General features: G+C 41.3%; 1 protein-coding gene across 2 annotated transcripts in view; it reads right to left on the bottom strand.

The window, feature by feature from the left end:
* The window catches only part of igf2bp1 (insulin-like growth factor 2 mRNA binding protein 1), a 63,389-nt gene extending 39,638 nt beyond the window's left edge, over positions 1-23,751 (bottom strand). For both annotated transcript variants that reach the window (XM_039825635.1, XM_039825637.1), the window contains exons 1-2: positions 23,309-23,751; positions 22,019-22,079 (exon numbers count right to left, since the gene is read on the bottom strand). In XM_039825635.1, the coding sequence (XP_039681569.1) occupies positions 22,019-22,079; positions 23,309-23,483 (236 nt within the window). In that variant the 5' untranslated portion in view covers positions 23,484-23,751. The remainder of the gene's footprint in view (positions 1-22,018; positions 22,080-23,308) is intronic.
* Between the last annotated feature and the right edge of the window lie 2,327 nt (positions 23,752-26,078).

Below are 26,078 nucleotides of genomic sequence, written 5' to 3'. Positions count from 1 at the left end.
CCCCCCACCCATAATCAAAACTGGTCAGTGCAAACCTTAAACCTTAAACCTTAAATTAACACTCAATTTTCTACATTGTGGGGAATATTTCTGCAACAATATGTGCCTTTTCTGCATCAATGTACGGTGTAAATGTCTTCAATTATGTTAAGGAAATTCAATTGGTTAACTAACATTTAAACATGTTATTCAATGTTAAAGACATTTACACCGTACATTGATGCAGAAAAAGGCACATGTTGCAGAAATATTCCCCACAATGCAGAAAATTAAGTGTTCGATATATGCTCAAAATTTGAATTTTGTCATAAATCCCGCAGGTATATGCACGTCTATAGGCGTCGTAACGTTTGATATACAAAAACGTATGCACGACAACTTGCTTGATATCTAACGAAATGAAGGCGTTTGGTCACCCTTAGGCCTGGCGTGACCGTTGCATTGAGCTGCTGCTGAAGATTAGGAAAAAAATGTTGTGGTTTCGGTTTAGCAGGTGTTGAACTAAGATTTGAGGTGAGCACAGAGAAAAACACATTTTTGAATGGAATATAAAAGTTTATATTACATTTCAAATGGTTTTCTTTGCATCACATTGTGCATTAACCTAGTTTTGCATGAAATAGACAGATAGGTGCTGCCTCGCACTCAAATTACATACAGCAGGTTTTCTTCACTTATTGAAACAAATGTGCCTCATTATTCATTCACGAATAATGAGGAATTTGTAGTAAAAAATTCTAACTTATGACACAAGAAAGCAAACAAGTTGTAAAAAGTCCCTCTGAACCGTTTTGAAATTAATCTTGAAATGAGCAAATGTCAATTTTTACAATTCAAATATGAATCAACTTGAAAAGAAATGGAAAAGAAATGAACGTTGAGTTTTGCGGCATTTGTTCTATAACAACTCCATAAATGAATATGTCAATTTAAATAAATGAAAAGTACACTTGACATTTATAGTTTGTTTTGGGAACCATGCCATAAAAAAAAAAAAATAATTCTTTCACATCACACAAGAACAAAAGGAACAAGAAAAAAGTTGGAAACAAGTGAATTTTTCTGCATCAATGGCATTTAAAAACGTGTGACAGGAAATGCTATTTTCAGCAGCAAGTGGGGCTGAGGTGATGTGAGTGGGGGGGGGGGGTGGCATCCAAACTGAGGGTGCCTTTACTGTCCTCTACAAAAGTGGGCCATTATACTTTGCTGAGTCCCTCCAACACCACTGCTGAAATCTTCAGCTTTTTTATTCAAAAGTGCTCAAATCCAGAGGATTTAGTCACTGAATATAATAATAAAAATTAGCAACCATGCTGTCATTTTGTCAATTGGGGACTTTGGTTCCTTAGGGGCCTAAAAATACATTTGTGGTAGCTGTCAATCATCTTGTCAGAGTAGGTGGTGTTTGTTTCTTTCCCTCCGAACATAATGCATCCTACGGTCTTATTTTCTGGTCTGAGTGAGTCCATCAAACTGTCACACACACACACACACACCTCCAGACCACGTGAGCGAGTGCAGTGGATGTGATATGGCACACCCCCGGCTTACACACTCCCACTCTGGAGAGGGGGGAGGGGAGGCAGAGGGAGGGAGTAGAGGTAGGACACATTACAGCGCTGGGGGAGGGGATCTCTCTCTTTTTTTATTTATATATATATATATATATATATATATATATATATATATATATATATATATATATATATATATATATATATATATAAAAAGAGAGAGATCCCCTCCATATATATATACACTAACTGGTCCATTATATATATATATATATATATATATATTCCATTATATATATATATATATATATATATATATATATATATATATATGTGCGTTGGCCGCACACATGCCTGTGTGTCAGACATGTGACCACCAGGCACCCCTCCATTTTAGAGAAGAAAAAAAAAAAAAAAAAAAAAAAAAAAAAAAAAAAAAAAAAGAGAGAGAGAGAGAGAGAGAGAGAGAGAGCGAGAGAATCATGGGAGGAAAGAAGAGAGAACAGGCAAACAATGAGCTCAAAAGTAAAGTGTGTTACTGGCTGCCATGGAGGGAAAGTGATTCACCATTAAAAGCAACTATTCACATGGGGGGGGGGAGTAGGGCTGCTCAAATCTAACAGTTTTAAGCCAAAACAGCCATCCAAGACTTTACATCCACACTAAGGGCCTCAGAGTGTGGCCCCTGCTTTAAATGTGTGGACGTGTCCGTGCTAAGAAATTTGCTTTATGGACCAGTGTAATATCCAAGTCGCAGGGGCCCGCAATATTTGTTAAAGGTGCATCTGCTACTAAAGAAAACCTCTTTGTTTGGTATAGATCCTCACAGAGATCACACTAGGTATAAATCATCTTAATTTGAATATTTTTTCAATTGAAAATGATAATGATACAAAAATGATCATTCCCTCCCATATCGAGAATCATATTGCAAATATCAGTCAAAATAAACATTAAAAAAAGGTCAATATTTTCCTCGTACAGTGCAGCCCCAGCATTGGGCCCTAAACAACTATAGATTTATTATGCTGTTTAGATATGTATAATATTTTATATACAGTATGTCACCATTCTGACTCATTGTACCCCAAAATAACTTACAGAAGGCCTCGAAAGCAACTCAGCTGTTAACACTGACTTTACTGTCTACGCTACAGTACTTCCAGGCAAAACGTTGTACGACTACATTTACCTGACGGAGAATTGTTACTGGTTACGCTGCAGATTCACACTTTACTCGAGTTGAAAGCGCCACCTTGAAACAGACATTTAAAAAGGACATTGTGTAAACATTTAAAGGCAGGACTTGCAATAGGACTAGTCATAGTTTTACTTCAGAAAATAAATCCGCCTCTGACAAACACAGCCAAGTCCCAGCCAGTCGCAAACACACTCGGTGAAACACAGTCGGCGGAGGCATTCTAATCCGAACGGGCGCATTAGTCGCTCGCTTTGACATAACCACGGCAGTTAGAAAGGAAGCATTTAATTAGCGGATGTATTTTGCCGCAGCAGAAGAGAGGCTTCCAAAAACAAACAACCCCCCCCCCCCCACAAAAGTCACTCTTCTTCTTCACAATGGAAAGTTTTGTTTTTGTCCGGTTTCTCGCCGGCCTCATGATTGAAACGACAACAACACGCCCACCTGCATGCTGTGAATTCGGCGGACAACGAGCTGCTGTATATCCACACTTGGCTCAGTCAGGGGGGGGGGGGGACACAGACTGTTCACTGGGGAGCCTGATTCCAACATTTGCGTTCTCACATACAGCTCCTCCGGGGTAACGCCTAGATCCGTTCAGGGTTGCAGTGCATGTGATGTGTGAAAAGGGACAGCATCCACTGCTAAATGCTGTAAAGTACTGTAAAGCTAACAGTGCATCAGCATTCAGATACAAATGCTAAGCTATTGTAACAGTAGCACAAGTGCATAAGAGCCATACAGTACAGTCCAGTCAAATATATCCAGGGTGCGATTTGTACCAGGCACGCCAAACGCTTATTCATGAACAATCTCAAAATGAAATGGCATAATGTGGTGTCAACATAAAACACGGAGTTCACCAGTACCTTCACCCGGTGAACGCGTGTTCGTTCCCTCTGGGGTGTTTTAATCCAAACCACCATCTTTTTCCTAAACTTAACGAGTCGTTTCGGTGCCTAAACTCAACTGCATTTTGTCCCCACCGGGGTAAAAATAATTCAGCAGAGGCAGGGATACAGTGCTGCTCATGAGTATAGGAACCCATGCTAAAGTTGACTAAAAAAAAATAATCTTTTGGAAATTCATCTTAATGCCTTAATTAAAGAAAATGAGAAAAAAATTCAACCTTTAAGGACACCAATTATCTTTGTGAATGAATAATGTATCGTAAATAAATAAATCCTTAAAATACAGGGGGCATAAGTCAGTACACCCCTATGTTAAATTCCCATAGAGGCAGGCAGATGTTTATTTTTAAAGGCCAGTTATTTCATGGATCCAGGATACTATGCATCCTGATAAAGTTCCCTTGGCCTTTGGAATTAAAATAGCCCCCCCCCCCACATCATCACATCCCCTTCGCCATACCTAGAGATTGGCATGGGGTACTTTCCATAAGATCATCTCTCAATGCAAATTAAACCAGCTATTAGGCTAACTGAAATAAAACCATGCCAGTCTCTAGGTATGGTGAAGGGTATGATGATGTGGGGGCTATTTTAATTCCAAAGGCAAAGATGAAATCCTAGACAATATCCATCAAATAACTCTTTTAAAATAAAAAATCTGCCTGTCTATTTTAACATAGGGTGTGTATAAGTTTTTTTTCCCCTGTATTTTAAAGGCATGACATTTAGTTATTTATGATACATTATTCATTCACAAAGAAAACTGGTGTCCTTAAAGGATGGATATTTCCTCATTTTTTCACTTAAGGCATTAAGATCAATTTCCAAAAGAAGATTTTTTTTTTTTTATATTCAACTTTAGCAGGGGTTCCTATACTCATGAGCAGCACTGTATGTAGACAGAGGCTGGGACATTTAGACCAGAAAGGGGGAAATCCCACGCACGGCATTGGACAACACTAGCTGCTGGTCATGCCAGACCATGTCCAGATGTGGCTGCAGTATATGAATTGAGCTTCGGTGCGCTTTACTGCTTGTGAATTCTACTTTTCTTTTGCAGGCAGAAGAGGAAAAACACGTTTTCACCCTCTGTCAACACTCATCATTTTCATAAACAGTGGATGGTTCTGAAAACTCGCGTTAGTGTGGATTGGGAAAACAGAGCTTTCGAAGAACTGAAATTAATTTAGGAAGACTGTGTGTGAGCACTCATTTTCACACCATCAGGTGTTATCATTAAAAAAGGGACATTCCACCAACATATGCCTTGACAACGTAGAATTTATGAGTCGCAAACAAATCACTCAGTGTTCGGACAAACGGGACAACCTGTCTCCTGACAAGATGTTGGCCAATCAGACTAGGAGCAAGAAAAGATTTAGCCATGTTCCTATTGTTTAGCCCACAGAGATCTTTACAAACACAAGATTCACAAAAAATAATCATTCAGCTTCCCATGTCGTCCTTCTATTGCAGAATTGCGCAGAAAAAAATGCAGATTTCCTACATTACTTACAGTAGCATTCAACTGTAAAACTGATCTCTGTCCTCTTTGGCTGTCGGAAGTCATTTCCAAATACGCCTCTTCGATTTAAGAAGCTAACACCAGAACTCCTGAGCAGAGCCACACACATTCTACATTTTTTAAATCACCTGCCGTTTTATATCAACAGAGCTGGGCAGTATGAAAACAAAAAACATTCACCATATTTTTGACCCAACACATCAATGTCGATTTTGCGGCGATATTGTAGGGTCGACTATTGGTGCTTTCGCTAAATATTCACACAGTGAGATTTTAGCTAAATATTCACCAATAATATGGATACAATGACTAAGTGGGTCCAGGCAAAAAAAATCAAACAGCCAGTAAGTCTGGTCAGTTGATAAGATGACATCACTTTACTATAATGCAGCTTTTAAAACCAGGAAAAGGCAACACTTGTGACCTATCACGATATCACTATATCCCAAATTTAAGACGATATCTAGCCTCGTATATCAATGTCAATATAATATCGATATATTGCCCAGCCCTAAACATTAATATGAAATAAACAAACAATAAATACAGAAACAAGTTACATATACATATAACTATTTAACATGAAGAAAAAAAAAGAGGCTGTATGCATGTGCAAACAATGCTGAGGGATGTGCCACAGTTCAGGGTGTAGAATGTAGATGTAGAATAGATAGATGTAGAACAGGGTGTAGAATGTGCAGAGGACAAGTCCAGGATGTAGGATTCATATTCAGAATGATAAGACACTGATCTGTGAGCAGGCACAAGCAGCTCGTTCAAGTGAAAGCTCTCACATTGGGTCTTCCTTTCAGACGCATTCCCAACACTTTCTCCGAAAACTATTTTTATCACGCTGATGTCATCAGTAGTGAAGTGAACTAATATCCTCAAGAAACCATGAGAGGAAAAATAAACAAAAGACAGTCAAACAGGCTGCTGGTTAAAGTTAAAACACACACACACACACACACACACACACACACACACACACACACACACACACACACACACACACACACACACACACACACACACACACACACACACACACACACACACACACACACACACACACACACACACACACACACACACACACACACACACACACACACACACACACACACACACACACACACACACACACACACACCTGCAGAGGAACCAGAAAGAGGACGGGGCAGGAAGTTCTATATACGAAAGAGCAACTATAGAACTCCTCCCGGCCAATCAGAGCCCAGCAGGGCACGCCTCCCGGCCAATCAGAAGCAGGTACTCTCTATAGGCTCCTTAATCTCCAGTTTCTTTCTCATTACTGCTGGAAAAATGTCAAGAATTTAGGTCGAAGGTGCAATGCTCTCACCCCGGGCCCCTCCCCGCCCACACACATGCACGCACGCACGCCCCTATAGGCCCATGCGAGACTTGTTGTGGTGTTCGGTAAAGTGTGGAAGGTGATAAAAAAAAAGAAAGAAAGAATGAAAGCCAAAAAGTAAAACTGTGAGGAAGAAACAGACAAACAAAAATCAAAAAAGTTTAGGGAGCACTTTTTCCTAAATCTCCTCATGTTTCAGGAATTAAGACAATCCCTTTTATTTAAAACATTGACTTTCAACTATTTAAATAATTATTTGAGATAGAAGAGTGAGGTTTTAAGCAGGTAATTACCAAAAACTAAAATCTCCCAAAAAAAATTGTATACAATTCTACATAGTTTTGTGGGTTTATGGTGTAAAATCCACTGTAGTCCAGAGTGTGTGATTAAAGGTTTTTAAATAGTGTGACAGGAGCTGAAGGAAAACGGCTGCTATCATTTCAGCTCAGTTTGACTTCCAACAGAAACACCTGAGAAGTAGAAGGAAAGTTGGAAATAAAAAGCAAATATATCAGACAGCAATACGTCGACCTCTAATTAAATGGAAAAAGTGGAGGTGTTTTCCTATTGTGTCGATTGTTTAGTACTTCTATTGTTTTTCTTGAAAATGCTTTTTCTCTACAGCAAAACAGAAACAGCATTTTTCTCCAAATCAAAATGTTGAAGCAGGAATGAAGGAATTATGTACATAAAGTCCACTGCGAACGAAAGTCAACCAACGACAAAATAGTCTTCAATAGCATTGTGGCAATAGTAGTTGGATATTATGGAACCACACACACACACACACACACACACACACACACACACACACACACACACACACACACACACACACACACACACACACACACACACACACACACACACACACACACACACACACACAGCTGCTGTGAAATCAACTCCTTCCTGTCAAGATAATAAAAGCTTCTGTCAGCGGTTCCTACATCGTGCTTGCTGTCGTTCACTCTTCATTCCTATAGAACTTCTGCGACATGTCTTTCTCCGTTTCTCAACATTTGTGCAAGCTAGAAGAAGAAAAATATCTTGTTTTCATATTGCCACTCAGTGAATGTTGCTTGTGTTGCGTTTGTAGCTGCTCAACTGGAAGTCTGACAGCCGCAGTGAACGGAACATCTCCTTTCGTACTTCGCTGGAACATTTTCCACGCCGTTATACACAGTTAAACACAGTTACTCCCTTTTAAATCTCATTCCGAAAGCTGTTCCTGCATGTAGTTTGAAATGAAAACTCCAGGCACTGACTCGGTTTACATGCACATAATATTCAGATTTTGGCCCTTATTCCGAAAAAGACGATATTCCGACTAAGCTGTTTACATGGCTAATGAAAGTGAATATTCCACCAATTTTCCCGTTCACATGCAGCCATGCAAAACAGGATTTTATCCAAGTTTTCCATGGGTGGAGGACTTGTTGGACTGTGTAAACAGCATCCCTATTCCAAATGCGCTGTATGTCCAAAGAATGCCTCTAAAACCCAAATAATATCGGCATATCCCACATGTCTTAATCGGAAAATGCTATATTCGGAAAAAGGCCTTATTCGGAATATCATCAAATCATCAAATTCGGAACAATAGTGGAACATTGGTGTGCATGTAAACATACTCAATGAAACCCTCAGTGATTTTTAAAACAATGCCGCCCCTTCCACCCGTCCCATCCAATCCAACGGCTTGCTCTTCCTAACAGATATCCTATTGGTTAACACGTTTGACTGTTTCCTCCGTGCCCAGTCTCCTACATCCCAATGGTGCACAGAGACACGACTCTCGTTGCCGATTTAAAAAAGAAGTCCGTGAGGAATCATGGCCGTACTGAATTATGAGCAGGCCTATGCACAATAACCATTTACATGTGGTGAATGCATTTGGAGCAGCGACACACCAAAACATGCATGTGTTGCTAATGCATTAGTGTGAACGGAAGGAGAGAAGGTTGCTAATGGGGCCTGGGTATCGCCAATGATTTCCTGAATCAATTCGATTAACATAGGTCCCGATTCGATTACATTTCGGATTTTAATCAATATCCATCAAGTTAAGGGAATTTCAGTTACAAATGCTTGGATATAAAAACAGATTCTCAGGGAACATCTGCACTAAATTGCACAAGCGAGAAGCAACCCTCAAAATATATTTTATAATGCACCAGGATAATATTTACATTAAGAATTAAGCCCAACCTGGAGGGGGAGGCCTCCAAATTATTAATATTTGAAAGATTTTTCAAAAACTAGAAAGTCTTAACATGATTCCAACATATTGTCCCCACTGATGATAGGCTTACTGGCCTGTAGGTAAGGTAGTCACTGAGGTAGCCATCCACAGATCCAGCTCATCCATGCTCCACATGTATGTTTAACATTCAAACATGATTTATAAAATCATGCCGACAATTATTTTAATAGCTTAGTATTCTATCCACTAAAAAAAGGTATGTGTAAAGGGCGTTAGGCTGTTCTACACGTTACTGTAGGCCCAGTTTAATATGCAACTTCATTTTATACAATATATGTAGTAGGGGGGTCCCCTGATCTGACTCTCTTTCAGTTATATAATATTGAAAGGTCAATTTCTGGATCTGTTATCAAAACAAAGGTCGACTTTAACTGTAGAATCGATTATTTTAGATTTTAACCCAGCCCTGGTTGCTAACCCATTTTTAAGCAGGAAACGTATCAGCTCTGACGTTCAGATGATCCTTTGTCATGTGCCGATGTCTCCGTGTTAACAGCCTCGAGCGGAGACATGGCGCTAGAATCAGAGAGTGTGTAAGATACGGACCTTTGTAGGCAGAAAACGGTTTCACTTCAGTGCTTCTGTTAGGACCGTGAGATGTTCATACTACTGGGATATTCATCTGGACTGAAACGGTGGTTTGCATTCCCGATGGCCTTGTCAGTGGGTCTTTATTCTCTGACAGACTGGATGGACTTGGTCCTTACCAACTGCCTTCAAACCTGAAGATTTCATTTGATGTTTTTTTTCCTTTCTCTCCTTTACAGATTCTTTATCTAAAAAAGGAGAAATGCGTGAACAGTTTCCTTCAACTACTTTCACAGCACAAAAGCTCATTTTCTTATCTCATCATACAGTTTTTATGAAGCCAAAACTTAGTATTTTTCACATAATTAATACCGGATATTTTTTTTATTATCGTCTCAATGTTTTGGGATTACATTTATATCAGGGGTCTTTTTTTGGGCCAAGGACCCCTAACCTGAAAGAGAGACGAGCAGGAATCCCCCTACTACATATATTGTATAAAACTAAGTTGCATAATTAAACTGGGCCTACAATACCATATCTATGTATACCTTTTTTTTTTTTAAGATTATTTTTTGGCCATTTTAGGCCTTTATTTGATAGGACAGCGGGGGAATTACATGAAGCAAAGGGCCGCAGGTCAGAGTTGAACCCGCGACCGCCGCATCGAGGACTAAACATCTTTATATGGGCTCGCGCTCTACCAGGTGAGCTGCCCAGGCGCCCGCCTATATACCTTTTTATGGTGCCCTACAACACTAAGCTATTCAAATTATAATTATTTACATATTCATATATCATTATATGTTTTAATGTCAAACATACAGGTGGAAGGTTCCCTGTATCTGTGGATGGCTACCTTACAGGCCAGTAAGTGTATCATCAATGTTGTAGAGGTGGGGTGTCTACATTGGAATGAGATTACTATGGATGCTGACAGGAGCAGGGCTGCAGAGAGGCTCTCTCTCTCTCTCACATGCACGCATTCTCTTTTAAACACACACACACACACACACACACACACACACACACACACACACACACACACACACGAGGGGCCCCATTCACCATGCAGATCCGACCCCTGGGCCCCAACACCCCCAACAACCCTCCCTGCCCCCTGCTCTTTTCTTTCTTTCTCTCTTCATTTCTTGGTCTTTCCTTTTCCCCCTCGCTGCTCATCGCTTCTCATGTATGTGCCCCTACCCAGATGTGTGTGTTTGCAAGATTTATTTTTAGTGAGCTAAAAAGCGAGACAGCCAGAATGAAGGAGAAAAAAAAAAGAGCAAGAGACTCAGAGGGTGAGTAAGAGAAAAAAAAAAAAAAAAAAAAAAAAAAAAAAAAAAAAAAAAAAAAAAAAAAAAAAAAAAAAAAAAAAAAAAAAAAAAAAGAGAGAGGACAGATGGTTTGAACCAGAGAGAAGAAACAATCAGAAAGATGGGGCGGAGGAGAGGAGGAGGAGGGGTCTTCTTAAAGAGACAGGACTCCCTTACCCCTTCACCTACATAAAAAGCCTCCATGTATCTCCTCTAGCCACTCTCCTTCACTTTCTCCTCTGGGTTGTCATTTCAACTCATTTTGCCCTGGGATAATTGCTTTGTCATCACATTTGTCTTTGATAAAGTTGGACAATCTGCCCCTTTTTTTCTTTGTGGCCATCACTGCTTTATGTTTTACCACTTTATAATGTATTATAATATTAGATTATACTATTCCGTTGCCATCTATCCATCGTTGATTTAAAAAGGGATACTCGAGCAAACAAGAATTGCACTTCAAAGTGTCATAAGTGACAGAACAAAACGAATGGTCAAAATAGAAGTAGTCCCTAGTATGGGCCAAACTCCAAAACCACTGAATCCTACATTTCCCATGAACACTTTGATCCACTATACTATATTTTAATTATTACATTATACTTTCCTTTCCTTGTACTATATAAGTGTAACACTCCTCTCCTCTGGCTATGTTATAGCAGCGAAACAGACACATTTCTTTAACTAAAGAGCATTTTAGATTAGACCAGGTGGCTTTATTCACCCCCAGAGGGGAAGCTAGTTTGGTTGACCGTGCACAGTGATGAATTTAAAAAAAAAAAAAAAAATTGAGAGACACAAATTAGACAAGACAACACATGAAAGTGCCGTTACAGCGATGATCATGAGAGGAATCATAAGTGACTCTGAAATCCACAGTCCTCGTGTTCTGTGCAAAACTCTTTTTTTTTTTTTTTTAAATCAGCGGTGGAAGATAGTATTTAAATCTTTTAAATGTAGCAACACCACAATGAGAAAATACTCCATCACAAGTTCAAGTCCTGCATATTATTTTTAACTTGAAATAAAGTACATAAGTAACAGCAACAAAATACTTAACTAAGCGTCAACAGTCAAAGAACTTATGTAGAATGCCCCCTTTAAGAGGTTTATCATCATTATTATTATTATTATGTTATTACTGATGCATTAACAGTATTTTATACATAGTGTTTTGTCTATTATAATGCATCGTAATCTATAAGGGGATATGTTTTATATGAACATTAAAGTAACTAGAGCTGTAAAATAAATGTAATAAAGTAGAATATATATTTAATATGAAAGTACTGTTTTTTCTTTAAAAGCCCATAGAATTAGGGCTGCGGCTATTAATTACTTTCATCATCAACAGGTATTTCATTGATTATTTTCTCGATGTCCGCTATAATTTCCCACAGCCCAAGGTAATGTGTGAATGAATGGATGAATGGATTAGTTGTGTGAGTCAGCCAGAGCAACAAAAGTAGTGGTCTCAGGGTGAGAATCCTCCCTTTGTGTTTCCACAGATTGGTCCCTTGCTGAGCCAAGACAGAGGGTTACTTCCTTGCTTGTTGTTGTAGGTTTGTTGCCGGGAAACCTCAAACCTCTACGCAGGACTTGATGTGCCTAACTCAGGCTGCTTGAACGCCTCATGTTCACTCCCGCTGAACTCCGCAATGCACTGGTGCGCAAGGACAGGGACTGTGGACGTGTGTGGACAGAGGGAACGAGTACAGTGAGCCGTGGCTCTACAGTAGATTGTAGATGTAGATTACACCACTACTCGCTACACAACGCGCTCAGTTAACAGTGGGGGAAAAAAAGAGCTGAAACAATCCACCCAGTCCTTTTCACTGAATCCTACTGCAACCACTTCTCTCTCTCTCTCTCTGTGTGTGTGTGTTCTGAAACAATTGATGGTTTAATGCAAATAGGCATTAGACCAAACCACAGACATGCCGCTAGATAATAATGTAGAGCAGCAGCAGCAGGCTGTCTAATCAGATTACAACTCAGCTGTCGGCCAGAATGGTTTCTCTGAGACGCTGGAGAAATTCATGCAAAAAAAAAAATAAAATAAAATAAATAAAAAGGTTCAGCTGACGCCCCAATTTAAAACACACGCATGGACAGTAGGTTTCATTCACTCTCGCTGGATCCCTTCGTCTGTCTCTCTCCCTTTCCTGTCACTCGCTCCCGGCTGGAATGGTGCAGAGAACATGGCATTGCGCCAAGGGGAGAGAGAGAGAGAGAGAGAGAGAGAGAGAGAGAGAGAGAGAGAGAGAGAGAGAGAGAGAGAGAGAGAGGGAAAGGAAAAACAAGAGAGAGGTAGAAAGAGATGAACATACTGTACCAGAGAGAGGGGACATACTCTAAAAGTATGAACAGAGAGAGAGAGAGAGAGAGAGAGAAGGGTAAAGTCAGAGCATGCGTGTGGGCGGGCGAAGCGGGGAGGGAGGACCTATCGCTCCTCTCGGCCCTGCGCCGAGCGACTGCCTCCCTCGCTGCTCGCAGACGATTGGTCGCACCCCCCTTGCGCCCTCCGCCCACTCCTCCTCCTCCTCCTCCTCCTCCTCAGCCATGAGAGGAGTGGAGAGGAAGACAAACCATGGTGTGCTGCTACTTCTTTTCTCTCCCTCCCTCCCTCCCTCCCTCTCTCACACTCCCTCTCTCGACACATTTTAAGTGCATTTAAAGTTGCAGCACACTTAACATGAGCTCTCGGAGTTATGAATCCAATTAAATAGAATGAAAAGGGAACGCTTACAGCAGACCAGCTCCTTTGAGTGAAAAGAAGCCCATACATTTAGTATAACTTCTGACGGGTGCATTTCAGTCAGATCTGGAATCAAATTAGATTTATTATTCGTTTGCTGCCAGAGACTGAAATTTCAAGAAAAAAAAAAATGCTTTGTGCACCAGATGGTGACGCGAGGGCCGAATCTTCAACATGTCACAGTATGTGCCGTCAAAGTGTGTGTTCAAACACCGTGGGAAGGCATTTTGATAACAGAGCAGACATTATTACGATACAACGATGTTACGAAACCACGCAGGTGGCAGCTATGGACAATTGTGGACGTGGTCTCGGCCCTCTATCCATATGGTCTGACTCCACGCCGTCTCTAAGAACAGCAGACACGCCGGGGTTCAAACCCTTCAGGGCTGTCGAGGCGTGACTCGTGTGCTTTAGAGAGCAGATTCTTAAGGATTCGGTGGCTTTGAAACCCTGCTGAAGTGCCCTTGAGCGACACACCGAATGCCCAACCCAGCTCCGAGGGGGTGCAGCCGACTCGGACCGCCCTGCTCCCGAACAACACAGGAGCAACACTCTCCATCCCAAAAAGGAAGGCTGAGCGACGCAGTGCGCTGGTAATGTGCTAGTCCGGACCAACGGAAGCACATTCCCAGGATAAAGCCTGAGAAGCCAGCACCTTCCGCTGTGTGGTGCCGTTCCCAAAATCCCCTTGCTACAGGAAACGACGACAAACTTCCAGCTGGCGAGCCACGCGCAAGAAAATTCGGATGGCGCAACAACGAATGATTGTAAAGATTTACAAAGCGTACGTTCACGGCATTTCCCCTCCGACTGGGACGTTTTGGGGAGCGACTGGTGGGGTTGCTGTGCACAAGGATACGCACGGAGATACCCCGGTAAGAGCCAATGAGGTTTAACCGTGTATCCCGCTCATTTACATAGCTCACGTTACTGTATGGTGTGAACAGTTGACTTCAGTTCATATTGTACGGGGCGTTTGCTTTTGTGCAAACGTTCCACCAAAACTAAGTTCCTTCCCGGGGCGATTTTGCAGAGCCGCCACCGCTGCCGTCTGGAGCTTAGCGCCGCCGCCCAAGACCATTGCGATCGGTTTAAAGAAATGCAGACGACTCGTATTCTCCTATCCGGGGACGTATCGGCGGCGTAGAGCCAGACGAATACTCCACAGCGCTGCGGAGATAGGGCTGGCAAATGCGAGACTAGTAACGTGCTTACTTCTTGCTTTTACAGAACGTTTCTTTATTTTTTTTGCCTTTATAACTGCCAGTTTATGTGAGGAGCGTTTAAAGTGAGGCTGCAGGTGAGTGAGGCTAGGCTAGAAACCATGTGAAAGGCAACACAGAGGCAGACTGTGATGTGTACAAAAGAGACTCATCTGCCACCACGAAAGGATGTGTGACAACAGGAAGTCTTTCTGCTCCCCACGTGAAGGTGTGGAGGTTGGCAGACACATTTTAACCTAACCGGATTTTTATAAGGCTGAAAACAAAAATCTCTTTTCCTACATTAAAGAGGGCTCAAAAGCAGACATTGCTTTGTTTTAGAAGCCAATTGGCTTTTTTTGGGGGGGGGTGGTTTGCAATGAAGATTATACAGTGATGCATGAGCTTCACTTAATTTTAACCACATCTGCAAAAAAAAAAAAAAAAAAAATCTCTCAACTTCATTTCAAGATTATTATTACACAATAATACAAAACTATTTACAAAAACGGTGAGCAGACCGAGATGATCAGAAAACATTGTCAACATGAATGTGACAGTATGTACTCAGACTGGAAATGATGGAGGGAGGACAGAAGGAATGACTCACAAAACCGAGCGTGAACTTTGATTGATGGATGGAGGGATTGGGAGGTGGGAGGGGGCTTCACAGAGAAATATATGTTTTTCTCATTTCTTCTGTACATTATGGAGCTATATAGGGAATAAGAACGGGGTGAGAGGGAAAGCTCTGAACTCTGTCTTACACACACACACACACACACACACACACACACACACACACACACACACACACACACACACACACACACACACACACACACACACACACACACACACACACAGTTGTATGCACAGTGACATTCAGCAGGCTTTAGGGTTGCTTGGCAATGCATACTCTCAGGCAGCCTCTTAGATTTAGTTTTGATTTATTAAATAAATTGAGTTTTTGTCAGAGTGTACTGAAAGTGATAGCTGCAACACACGAGGATTAACACAAGAGAAATGGTTGCGTAAAAACAGCAAAAGATGCTAGACAGTTTTGAGATGAGGAAACTGTATAAATTAAACAGGATCTTTTTCTCCACTAGTATTTCTGATCAAGCTCTGAAAGCAATAAAACATTACATTCATTCGATTGTTTTTTTACATTTTGCCGACAATCAAAACACAAGTGTTATTTTTAATTGGGTCAGTTAGAGATGCAAAAATGTATCGACTGGATTAGTTGTCAACTATTAAATGAATGGCCAACTGTTTTGATAATGGATTAATCGGTTTGAGTCAATTTTTCATGAAAAAAAAAAAAATTCCAAAAAAGGAAAAGTTCTTTGATTCCAGCTTCTTAACCCTCCTGATGTCCTCGGGTCAAATTTGACCCATTTTCTAAATGTTTCCATGTCAGAAATGTGGGTTTCTTTCAACCAAATTGTCAATAACATGGATGGTTCCAGACGAGCCTCTTCACAAGTCAAATAAAATGATCAGTTCTCTACTTTCATTGAACTTGGGTGCTTTGTATATATAATTGTATAGCGTTTGAAGAAAAATAGATGAAAGAACGTTGAAAAACGTGTCAAGAATTTGGGAAATAGCTTTAAAAAGCGTGGGGGGAAAAAAAAACAACAACAACAAAAAGTCCCCCAAAAAAAGCGCAGAAAAAAAACAAAAACAATCTAGCCACAAAAACGTCAAAAGAAGTGACAAAAAAAATTGGGGAAAGCTTTAAAACAATCTGAAAAGGGACAATAACGTCAAAAGAAGTGACAAAAAATGTCAGGAAAAGCTTCCAAAAATGTAGGAAAAAAGTGACTAAAACCTCGGGAAAAGCTTAAAAATGGTCGGGAAAAGGGACAAAAACATCGGGAAGGAGGCCAAAACGTTGGAAATTATTTTATTTTTAATTACTGACCAAGAAAATCAAAAAGTTGCACGGTCGACGGGAAGACAATACAAAGGTTGAATGTTTTCTAGTTTATTCACCGTCATCTTGGGCTTTTGGGAAACACTGATCCACATTTTATTTATTTTTTATTTATTTTTTACCATTGTCTTGACATTTTCTAGACCAAACAACTAATCAGTTGTTGGAGAAAATAATCAACAGATTAATGGACAATGGAAATAATGTGTTAGTTGCAGCCCTAAAGTCAGTGACTAGGATGAAGGATGAGCATCAGCTCCTACTAGGCTCCCAATGCCAATATTCTCTGGCTGAGCTAAATGTTGTAGCTAGTTAACAGTGGGTGGAATGGAACTAAGTACATTTACTCCAGTACTGTACTTAAGTAGATAGTAGAGGCACGTACGCTTTCCTTAAGTCTTTTCTTTTCATACCCAACAATAGAACAACCTAAAAGTGCAGCTGAAATGACTAGCCGATTAATCATATAGTCGATTGACAGAACTGTTTGGATTGTTTCATTTCACACATTTTCACCGCAGGACCTTTACTTGGAACGGAGTATCTCTACAGCGTGATATTAGTGCTTTTACTTAGGAAACGGCTCTGAATACTTCTTCCACCGCTGCTGGTAAATGAGCGGGAGGGGGAAATGCCAATGAGCCTTGTCACAGAGAGATGACTCTTTTCTGCAGTATGCATGAGGTGGGGGGAGGCACGCCATACAGTTTCATACAGTCCACAGTGCTAAATATTCTCCCATTCATCACGTTCAAGAATCGAGTCACAGAATAATTAACGTAGCAATACACAACAAATGTACCCATTTCAAATGCTACTGTTATGTCATGGGTGTATTCTGGTTTCTGTAGAGGCAAACTTCTTAATACTTCTCCCCTAACCTGGAACGGTGGCTCAGTGGACAGCACTGTCGCCTCACAGGCCCACCGCTCCTGTGGAGTCGCATTCTCACTGCGTTGTGCGGCGCATATGTAAGTGACAATAAAATAATAAGACTTGTGACTTCTTGAGATTGGCTTTACTTCCTCGTTGTTTGCCTTCCCACAGCCCCCCCATGGCTGCATATGTCAAAACAGTAATAATAATAATTGCAAAATCAACAACAATAACCTTTAAATCTTTTTTTCTTTGGATGTTTTTAAAACAACCAATGTTGTTTATTACAAGAACGACAGAAATATATTATTATGTTCCATGGTCTAGGTTTATGAGCCAATATACTGATTTTGTTAGAGTGATGTTACATGTGTTTTGGGATAGAGTTAGACCTCCAATGAACAAACGCTCATAAAACTCCAATCCAACAAAATACAGAATTTGGGAGGTATAAACATGGCATGAATGTGCGTGTATATAGGTACAGCAGTTATGAATCTGCCTATATGACAACTAGGGCTGGGTATATCGTTCAAAGATTTTCGATACAGGTACCGATACCTATACCGTGACTTTGATACCAGGTTCCTAAATGATACTTTTCCTCCCCAATACCTTTTTTTTTTTTAAACCAAAAAGAAATTACAACATTACACATTAAGCCACATATATTTTTATTTATTTTCCAGCTCCTACTACGTAGAGTTTTTCCTGCGTGTCTCTACGACGTGTGGCGTTAGACAGCCAATAACAAAACATTATTACATCTTGGTAGGAGCATGCTGCGTGTTTATTGGCCCACTGGCGCTGATGAGATTTACTCCTTTAGGTATTAAAATTGGGTATTGAATGACGAGGTATTTTTCAATACTCGATACTTGCGAGGCAATTCGGTCGGTGCCTAAAAAAATATTGAATTCGGTAGCCGGCCCTAATGACAACGTCATATGTGTCCAATGTGTCCAACAGTCTCAGTAGGTCCTTGTACACATAGCGAGTGGATTCAAGGGACAGATTTCTTTCTAAGTAACACGGAATGGATTTATCTTAGTGTCCCAATCCGTCCAGCTATACAACAACCGGTGGAAACAAGGACAAAAAAAACAAACAACTTTGATATTGTTAGCCAAATTAAGTCATTTCTGGAGTCCTGCACATATTATGGACATCCAAACCCAATTTTTGGGGGTGGGGTCCAGATCTATATCCAGAGGCCATATTTCTAAAGCAAATTTGATTTTTTTTTTTTTTTTTTAAAAGAGGAGGCTGCAAGCTAAAGATAATAACTGACTGATGTCAAAGATGAAACCTTGCCACAATCAACCTAAACACTGGTATAAAATCTATATTCACAATGTCACAATCGTCAGCAGCACACCCACTACCAAACACATACCAAGACCACAGAGGGAGTGCATATGACTCTCTGGAAATATTACAAGAGTTTGGAAATAAAAAATAGCAGTTATGATCAAAATGGCATGATTATAAGCTAAATCTAATATTAAAACTCTGCAAATTAAATGAAATTGTTTTAATTAAATGAAATCTAATTTAAATGGGTATTATTCAAATTATTTCATAAAAGTAATTTTAAAAAAAGTATTGTTTGTGGTGTTGCATTTACAGCAAAATGATGCAATTATTTGTGGCACATTAAAATGACACCTTCAACTTTTTTCTTTTTTTCTTTTTTTAAATACAAGGCATTTTTATGTGCCTTGTCGCTGCAAAAAAATAAATGTGTTTTTGCAGACCAATAGTATTTTATTAAATAAATGGACAGTTTGCAGGCCGCTTTGTTCGTCATTTACATTGTTAAGAAGTAGCCAGTTGTTGCTGTTGCAACCCTCCCCCCCCCCTCCTCATCCCCACTGCTGCACCCCTCCGACTTTTCCTTCCCCTCTTCTACCACTGCTGCTGACCTCCCTGACACCAATTTCAAATCAACTTCATGATTAATATTACCACTGTCTCTGACATTTAAAAACAACAACAACAACAAAAAAAAACTCCATCTCCATTTTACAGCAGTCATTTGTGATGCATATGACAGACATACATAGTAGCCTGGCCTACATGTCTACATATGGTCAGGGGGCAGCTATGGGCGGCGCCCCCTGCAGCCTGTCAGGGGAGCCACACAAACACTTATAGAACAGGAAGGAGGAATCGAACCCCCCACCACCCACACACACACAATGTCAGAAAAGAAAAACTGCACCAGAGCTACTTTATGGCGAAAATGACATGAAACATGTTCCCATTAATCATCTAGCTCAGGCTAAATTATTTTGTCTAAAAACACACGTCATGAGAAGAAAGAAAAACTGTTTGCGCAAATTAAGCTCCATGACGAACGCGCCACACCAGGCTACTGTTGTTTAGCAGCTGGAATGCTGTCCACATTTACGCAATTATTTTGTAAATGCGTGTTAACTCAAACGTCACACAAACGCGTGTGGACAGGCCTACTGTAGCTCAGCAGATTAGATCAAACACGACCATTTGAGACGCAGTTTGGATCATTTGGATCTCGCTGAGTGAGTAGGCCTATGTGTGGACGGCCATTTTAAAATGGGGCTTTCTAAAAAGTTAATATGCATCCGCTTTCTGCTGCATTAATTAGTAGGCTATAGCCAGCCTGGTGAAAACACTTGGGGAAAAAACAACAAGGTCAGTTGTGGTCCAGCAGGGCGAGCCTGGCGCTTAGGAGAGCCCGGACCTCCACACAGTGAAAACACAGCAGCCTGCACAGTTCACAGCTTCGCCATTTTGCCCTCACTGCTGACTGAGTGACTGACGTGGACGCAGCACGTGCTATGGTTAAGAAGGCCCCGGCTCGCCCACGGTGGCCCCTTCTCACAATTCACCTCTATCATTAATGACTCGATAAGGCTAGCACAGGACAGGTGGGACACAAACACACAGTTATTTAGCGTCCCGCTGGGAGATTATTAGAAATGCCAGCCTGCTGCCATGTTGCTTTCCTAAACATGGCGAGTGACCCGTTTCTGCACTTTGACAATAACCGTCTTTCAGCCTTCCTGCCCTGCGGAAACCCCACACTGCTGACATTTTTGTGCCACAGCCATGTTGCAACGTTTCTTCATGGTTTGTTCTCCTGGCGCAAATCGGGCGCACAAAATCAGCAAAAATTCCAATATTTGGCCACATGCACGCAAACTCTCATGCATACCGATTATATATAAAATGTTAGGTTTATTTAAACCCAACTATTAACCAACAGGGTTAAATCTACGTTCCCTGGCCTTTCTGATCATGAAATTACACAGGCGTTGGCCAAATGGCGGAACGTAGGGAAGTGCTCACCTCGTATCTGTGCCAAAGGTTACAGGCATGGATGATGGCCTAAAGGCGATGCCATAATACTGTTTAAAGCAGGTCAAGTCTGGCTCCTGCTCCTAGCACAGAGCAGCTGACCTACAATGGACCACAGTGTGTCCTTTAGACCGAGGGCATTCTAAGCCACAGGTTCATTTCTTTTCCATTAAAATCGCGATCAATCACAAGGCGTTTTTTTGTGTGCAAATATTTACACCACAGTCCTGTTTTAATTTCACTCGGCTACAAAAACAAAAGAGCTAAAAAATAACGAACAATTGTACTCAAAAACTCAAAACACAGCTTTGTTTATTACAAAAATGAATGAGGTTCAACAGACTATATGATCAATTTATTCAACTTTTTTTTTAAGCATTAGGGCTCTGTTAAATCACATGAACTTCAACCTTTACATTTTGGCTACAGATATAATACCAAGCCAAAACAATAAATAAATATCATAATTATCAGACTGCATTTCACGTGAATCCCTCTTAAGGAATTGAATCCGTTTTTACGTGATTTGTAGCCAGAGGTGAATGTAGGCTAATCCAAATATTCACACAGAAGACACAAAAAACTAAATGCAAGGGAATAATGTGTATACACACTTAATGGTCTATGAGCTCCAAACTCAGAGATTCAATTAAAAAGCTGCCGGACACAACCATGAAACAACTAGGCTACACCACACACACATATCCCAAATGTAGCCTATTGTGTATTTAAATAAAAGTGGAGCTGGATGAAAGGCTGGGCCTGCAGCCTCCTAGGCTACAGGACGTGCTTATAGCTTTATGGGAGGACTTTGCGAAGAATAGTATACGTAGCCTACATAGCAATGGCTTCACTCGTCACTCAACCAACACCAGCATTTTCAAATAAAGAGATAAAAAATAAAATACCCTACACAGCACGGCACGCAGCTAGCTAAAGCTGTCACAGTTGAGTTTCACAATCATGGCCGACAAAAGTTGAGGCTCCACAGTCACACCAACACCCCGAATAACTCAAAACAACTAGCTCCTCCTGCGCAGAACAATACCTTCAACTGGCTTTTAAAATACAAGAAGACACACGGTAACGTTTCGTAGTACCACTTATTGCAAATTCACCAGTGAACTTGCTGTAGTCAGTTATGACTCCATGAAAGAAAAAGGCTTGGACAAGGTGATGCAACACATGAAATTGGTCTTAGAGGGGAGAGGTGAGGGGAGGAGGGGGAGATAGTGCTCAATAATGTTTACTACCTTTGCTTCTTGGGGACGGAGTGCTCGACCTCAATACGTTTCCCTTGAAGTTCCACTTTACCTGAAAAAAATAAAGAAAGAAAGAACACGGGGGTTCAAAACACACCGTGGCTACATGCTAACTGTTTACTAGCTGTTGCAAGCCTAGTGGGAACATGCTGTATTCGGGGTGCATGGCTAAAGTGGAGGGCCCCTAAAAGCTTACTTTTTTTTTTAAACCTTCGGCTTTCAAAGAACTAATGGTGAAAACCAAAACAAAGTGAGGCAAGGGCGCGAGACGGACAGGTCCAAAGGGCCCCAAATAAGACGAAAAGGGTCATGGAACAAGTGAATTGTGAAGGCACGTCACTTCTGTCCCATAATGAGCTACTTACACTCTCAGAGATGCAGAATGACAGCCATACGAATATTAGCCTAATTCTTCTCTCTGGCTGGCGCCGTGACTTTGATTTTAAAGTGCACATGCTGTATGAAAGGGCCGTGTTGGGAGTTTTTGGTTATTTCGTGGAGGTTTCGTGTAGAAGAAGCTGAGGGAGCTGACATGGCGACCTTGCCTCCTCACGTTAAATGTGTAAGAAATCATGAGGAAAAGCGGCTATATAGCACTGACTCTACAGGGCGAATCGGGCTTTAACAACAATAGTGCCACTCATCGACCATGTTGGATTCGTGGTGGTGTGGGGCCTGTTTTGGTAAGTAGCCTACACAGAGTAAGATTCTTTTTTTCTATCTTTGTCATAGTGAACTGCCGGCTTAAAGGGGGAGGGGAGGCAGCGAGGCTTCATACTATATCACAGTAGAGGACTCAGTCCAATGCTAGGCGTGCAAGACATCAAAATGCCACTCAAATGCACACATTAGGCCGAAACGCACGAGCCATAATCACCACAGGATTATAAGTCATTTCATTTGTTAAATAGCAATATTGTGAAATAGTGCTTTATGTTCCACCGGCTCGGGCTTTACGGTAGCCTATAGCTTCAGGCTACGTACGTTTACTACGTGTGCCCCCCACCCCACCCCCTTCAAAAGTTGAATAGCTCCCCTGGGCGTATAGCTCTCTACACGCCATTATGTTAGCTTCAATACAATAATTAAGTGCATTTATTTTTATCCGGCATGTTCACGTATAGAATCCTCGGAGGTGGACGGAGAGTGAAACTGGAACACACCGCTGAAGGTGGGCATGCAGCCGTAGCTGCACATCGGTGTCTACCGCTCCCTTTTAGAATGAATGAAACTAAAAAGGTGGAAGGGGTCTTTGGCGGTCAGTAGTCCACCTTAACTCACCAGAAAACGTCTCGATAGCCTTTATGGCCCACTGATCGTCCGGACAATCCACAAACGCATAGCCGGTTTTCATTAGAAACTGTCCGGAGTATGGGATCTTGTGGTCGTCAAAGGTTTTTCCTAAGTCCTCGGCAGTCACGCTGTCGCCTAGATTCCCAATGTATAGCTTGTGCATGGTGGAAATTGTTTTTCCCAAGTCCAAAAACGCAAAAAATAAAAAAATACGAAGCCCGGAATAACTAAAATTGAAGCCAGCAACAAAAAACAAAAAAAGTTTATCTGCTAAATTTGCTTATAGCGCAACAAGATATTGTCACACTTGCCACACTAACTGAAAGTGGAAATCACAGTAGAGGGCAAGAATATGCTATCCGAAAACGCAGATCTAAAAAAAAAAAAAAGAATATAAATCGAAAAAAGTGGTAGGCTAATTCTCCGCAGCAAAAAAAAAAAAAATGAAAAAAAATGAAAAAAAAAAAGATCTGAAAAGTGTGAAAACAGATGAGAGCGTTGAATTTAGCTGTAAATCCAGTTGAATAAGTGGAGCAGGAGAAGACTTGCAGCCGGCCCCAGTAGACGAATAAAGCAGCAGCCTATAGCCTCGCTATCGCTCGGTGGAGGAGGTGGGGTGTACTGGGTGGATTTGGTGATGGGTCTATGGTGGAGGAGTGGGAAAAAAACTATGGCGGGATCAGGTCGGGAAAATGTTTTCCTCTCTCTCCGTCTCTCTCTCTAGTTTTCTAGCCTTCCCTCTTTCAGCGGCAGAGGGGTGACGCCGCCCCTCCACCGGCCAATTCAGTATTTTTTTTTTGTTCGCAAAGAGGAAACCACGTGGTGTATTTGGAGTAGGTTAGGGGAGGAGGAAGGGGAGGGGGCATCCCCTTCTCATCCCAGGGTATTCACCAGATGAGCGCGCGTGTGTTTGCGCGCGCATAGGCATACAAGCCGAGACCCTTGAATTCCGTACGGTGCTCGCTCCCATTCTGTACTGTAGCCTAGCCTACTTGTGCACGGGGAAGGTTGTGTGTTGTAGCCTACTGGCCTTCTATGCAGCACGACACATGCGCTTCTGTCCGCGTTGCAAAAGATAAGGCCGGCAACCGGACACGGTAATGTAGGCTAAGTTAAAAGCAGTTTATATTGCCCTCACTCATCGCCCTGCACCTCGTGTCTTGAATATCTGAAGGCCGAGGTGTAAAACCCGTGCACAAGCACCGCCTGCTAATCCTATAGCATAGCCCCCCCACCCCTCTGCTCCTCCCACCCTCTGCATGTAATGCGTGGTAAAGAAGTTAGTCGTCACGATGTTACATAAATGACCTATGGTGAACCTCGGGTTGTATGGAGCTGGGGGAACAAAAGGTCCAGGGCCCCATTCTGCCTCAGGGGCCGCAAGGGTTCTGCTGCTACTGAAACCTGCGGAAACCCGCTCCTCACTTTGATACTATTGTTGCTAGTGCCCTATTAACTGAAACAATGTATCGGATATGGCGGCGATACAGTGGAACAGAAGAGCCCAGGTTATTGTTGTTGTTGTACCAATGCGGGCGGGGATCTCCGTAGCTCGTAGTTAGCGTTAAACTGCTTTTGAAGACACGTTCGTGAAATGGTTGTGGGTTGTGTTTGCTCAGTGAGGCCGTGGGTTCCAACAGGCGAGACCCAAACAGGCTTGTTAGCTTTTGTTCCATCCGTTTTCTTTTTTGTTTTTTTTTATCATGTTTCTCTGTGTAGGGCGCAGAGGAAGTGGCAGTATGGCGCAGTTGCTGGGCTACAACACCACACACACACCACGCGCCCCTCTGCGTGGATGGAGGCTTCTCAAAATGGATGCAGTTACTGATGCACAGGCCTGCCGCCCTCCACCACCACCACCACCACCACACACACACAAACACACACACAGCTTACAGAGTTTGGCTGTGGTTCACTTTGGCGCTCTGTGCCTATCTCACGCTCTCCCGTTTGGATATAGGCTACATTTAGGTTTACAGGGCTCGTTCCTCTGTGTGGGAGAATATTTAGACTTTGTAGCCAAACTGTACACGCGTAGGCAACGTGGCACTCTCGTGCGCTCGCTTGGTTAGAAAATGGCTCCTGTGCACAAAATGGATCCAAACCGTCAAACTGCTAGTAACCTTGGTCTCATCGTGAATGGCATTTAAAAACGAATACATGTTATAATACAATCATAACTGTAGTTTTATCTGTATTTAGGAGCAAATTGATTTTGTGTCCATATTTGGTTGTGAGTGCAATACATCAAATAATGTCAACCAATCTTATTTATTTATTTATTTATTTATTTATTTATGTGTGTTTTTCTACAAGTACCCCTTGTTTTTCTTTATAATAATTTAGGGGTAAATATATCTGTATTAGCCCATATATCAGTCCTGAAAGCATATGAATATGTGTGTCTAGGACATAGTAAATTAAAATCTACACATGGAGTAAACATTTTACCATACCATATATTAATCTTGAATTAATCCAGTTGTCCTATCCAACATTAACACCAATAGCATGACACATCTTTATCACAGCAATATCTTTTATTAGATGAAACCGCCCAAAGTGCAGAATAGGAACACAGAGTTTATAGCCTAGTTATGCAGTAATCACATCTCCATCATGGTTCAATAAAGCTTATTTTCATGGGAAAGGCTTAATACATTGTTGTTCTACCGTCAACTACAAAAAAATACCATTCAGGGTAAGCTGCAAATGAATTGATGATAAATAGAGTGATAAATAAATAATAAAGTTGAGT

This window comes from Perca fluviatilis, chromosome 15, assembly GCF_010015445.1.
Source record: "Perca fluviatilis chromosome 15, GENO_Pfluv_1.0, whole genome shotgun sequence".
NCBI classification, from domain to species: Eukaryota; Metazoa; Chordata; class Actinopteri; order Perciformes; family Percidae; genus Perca; species Perca fluviatilis.
The sequence above is the reverse complement of the archived record's forward strand: the minus strand, read 5'-3'. Positions and strand labels throughout refer to the sequence as shown.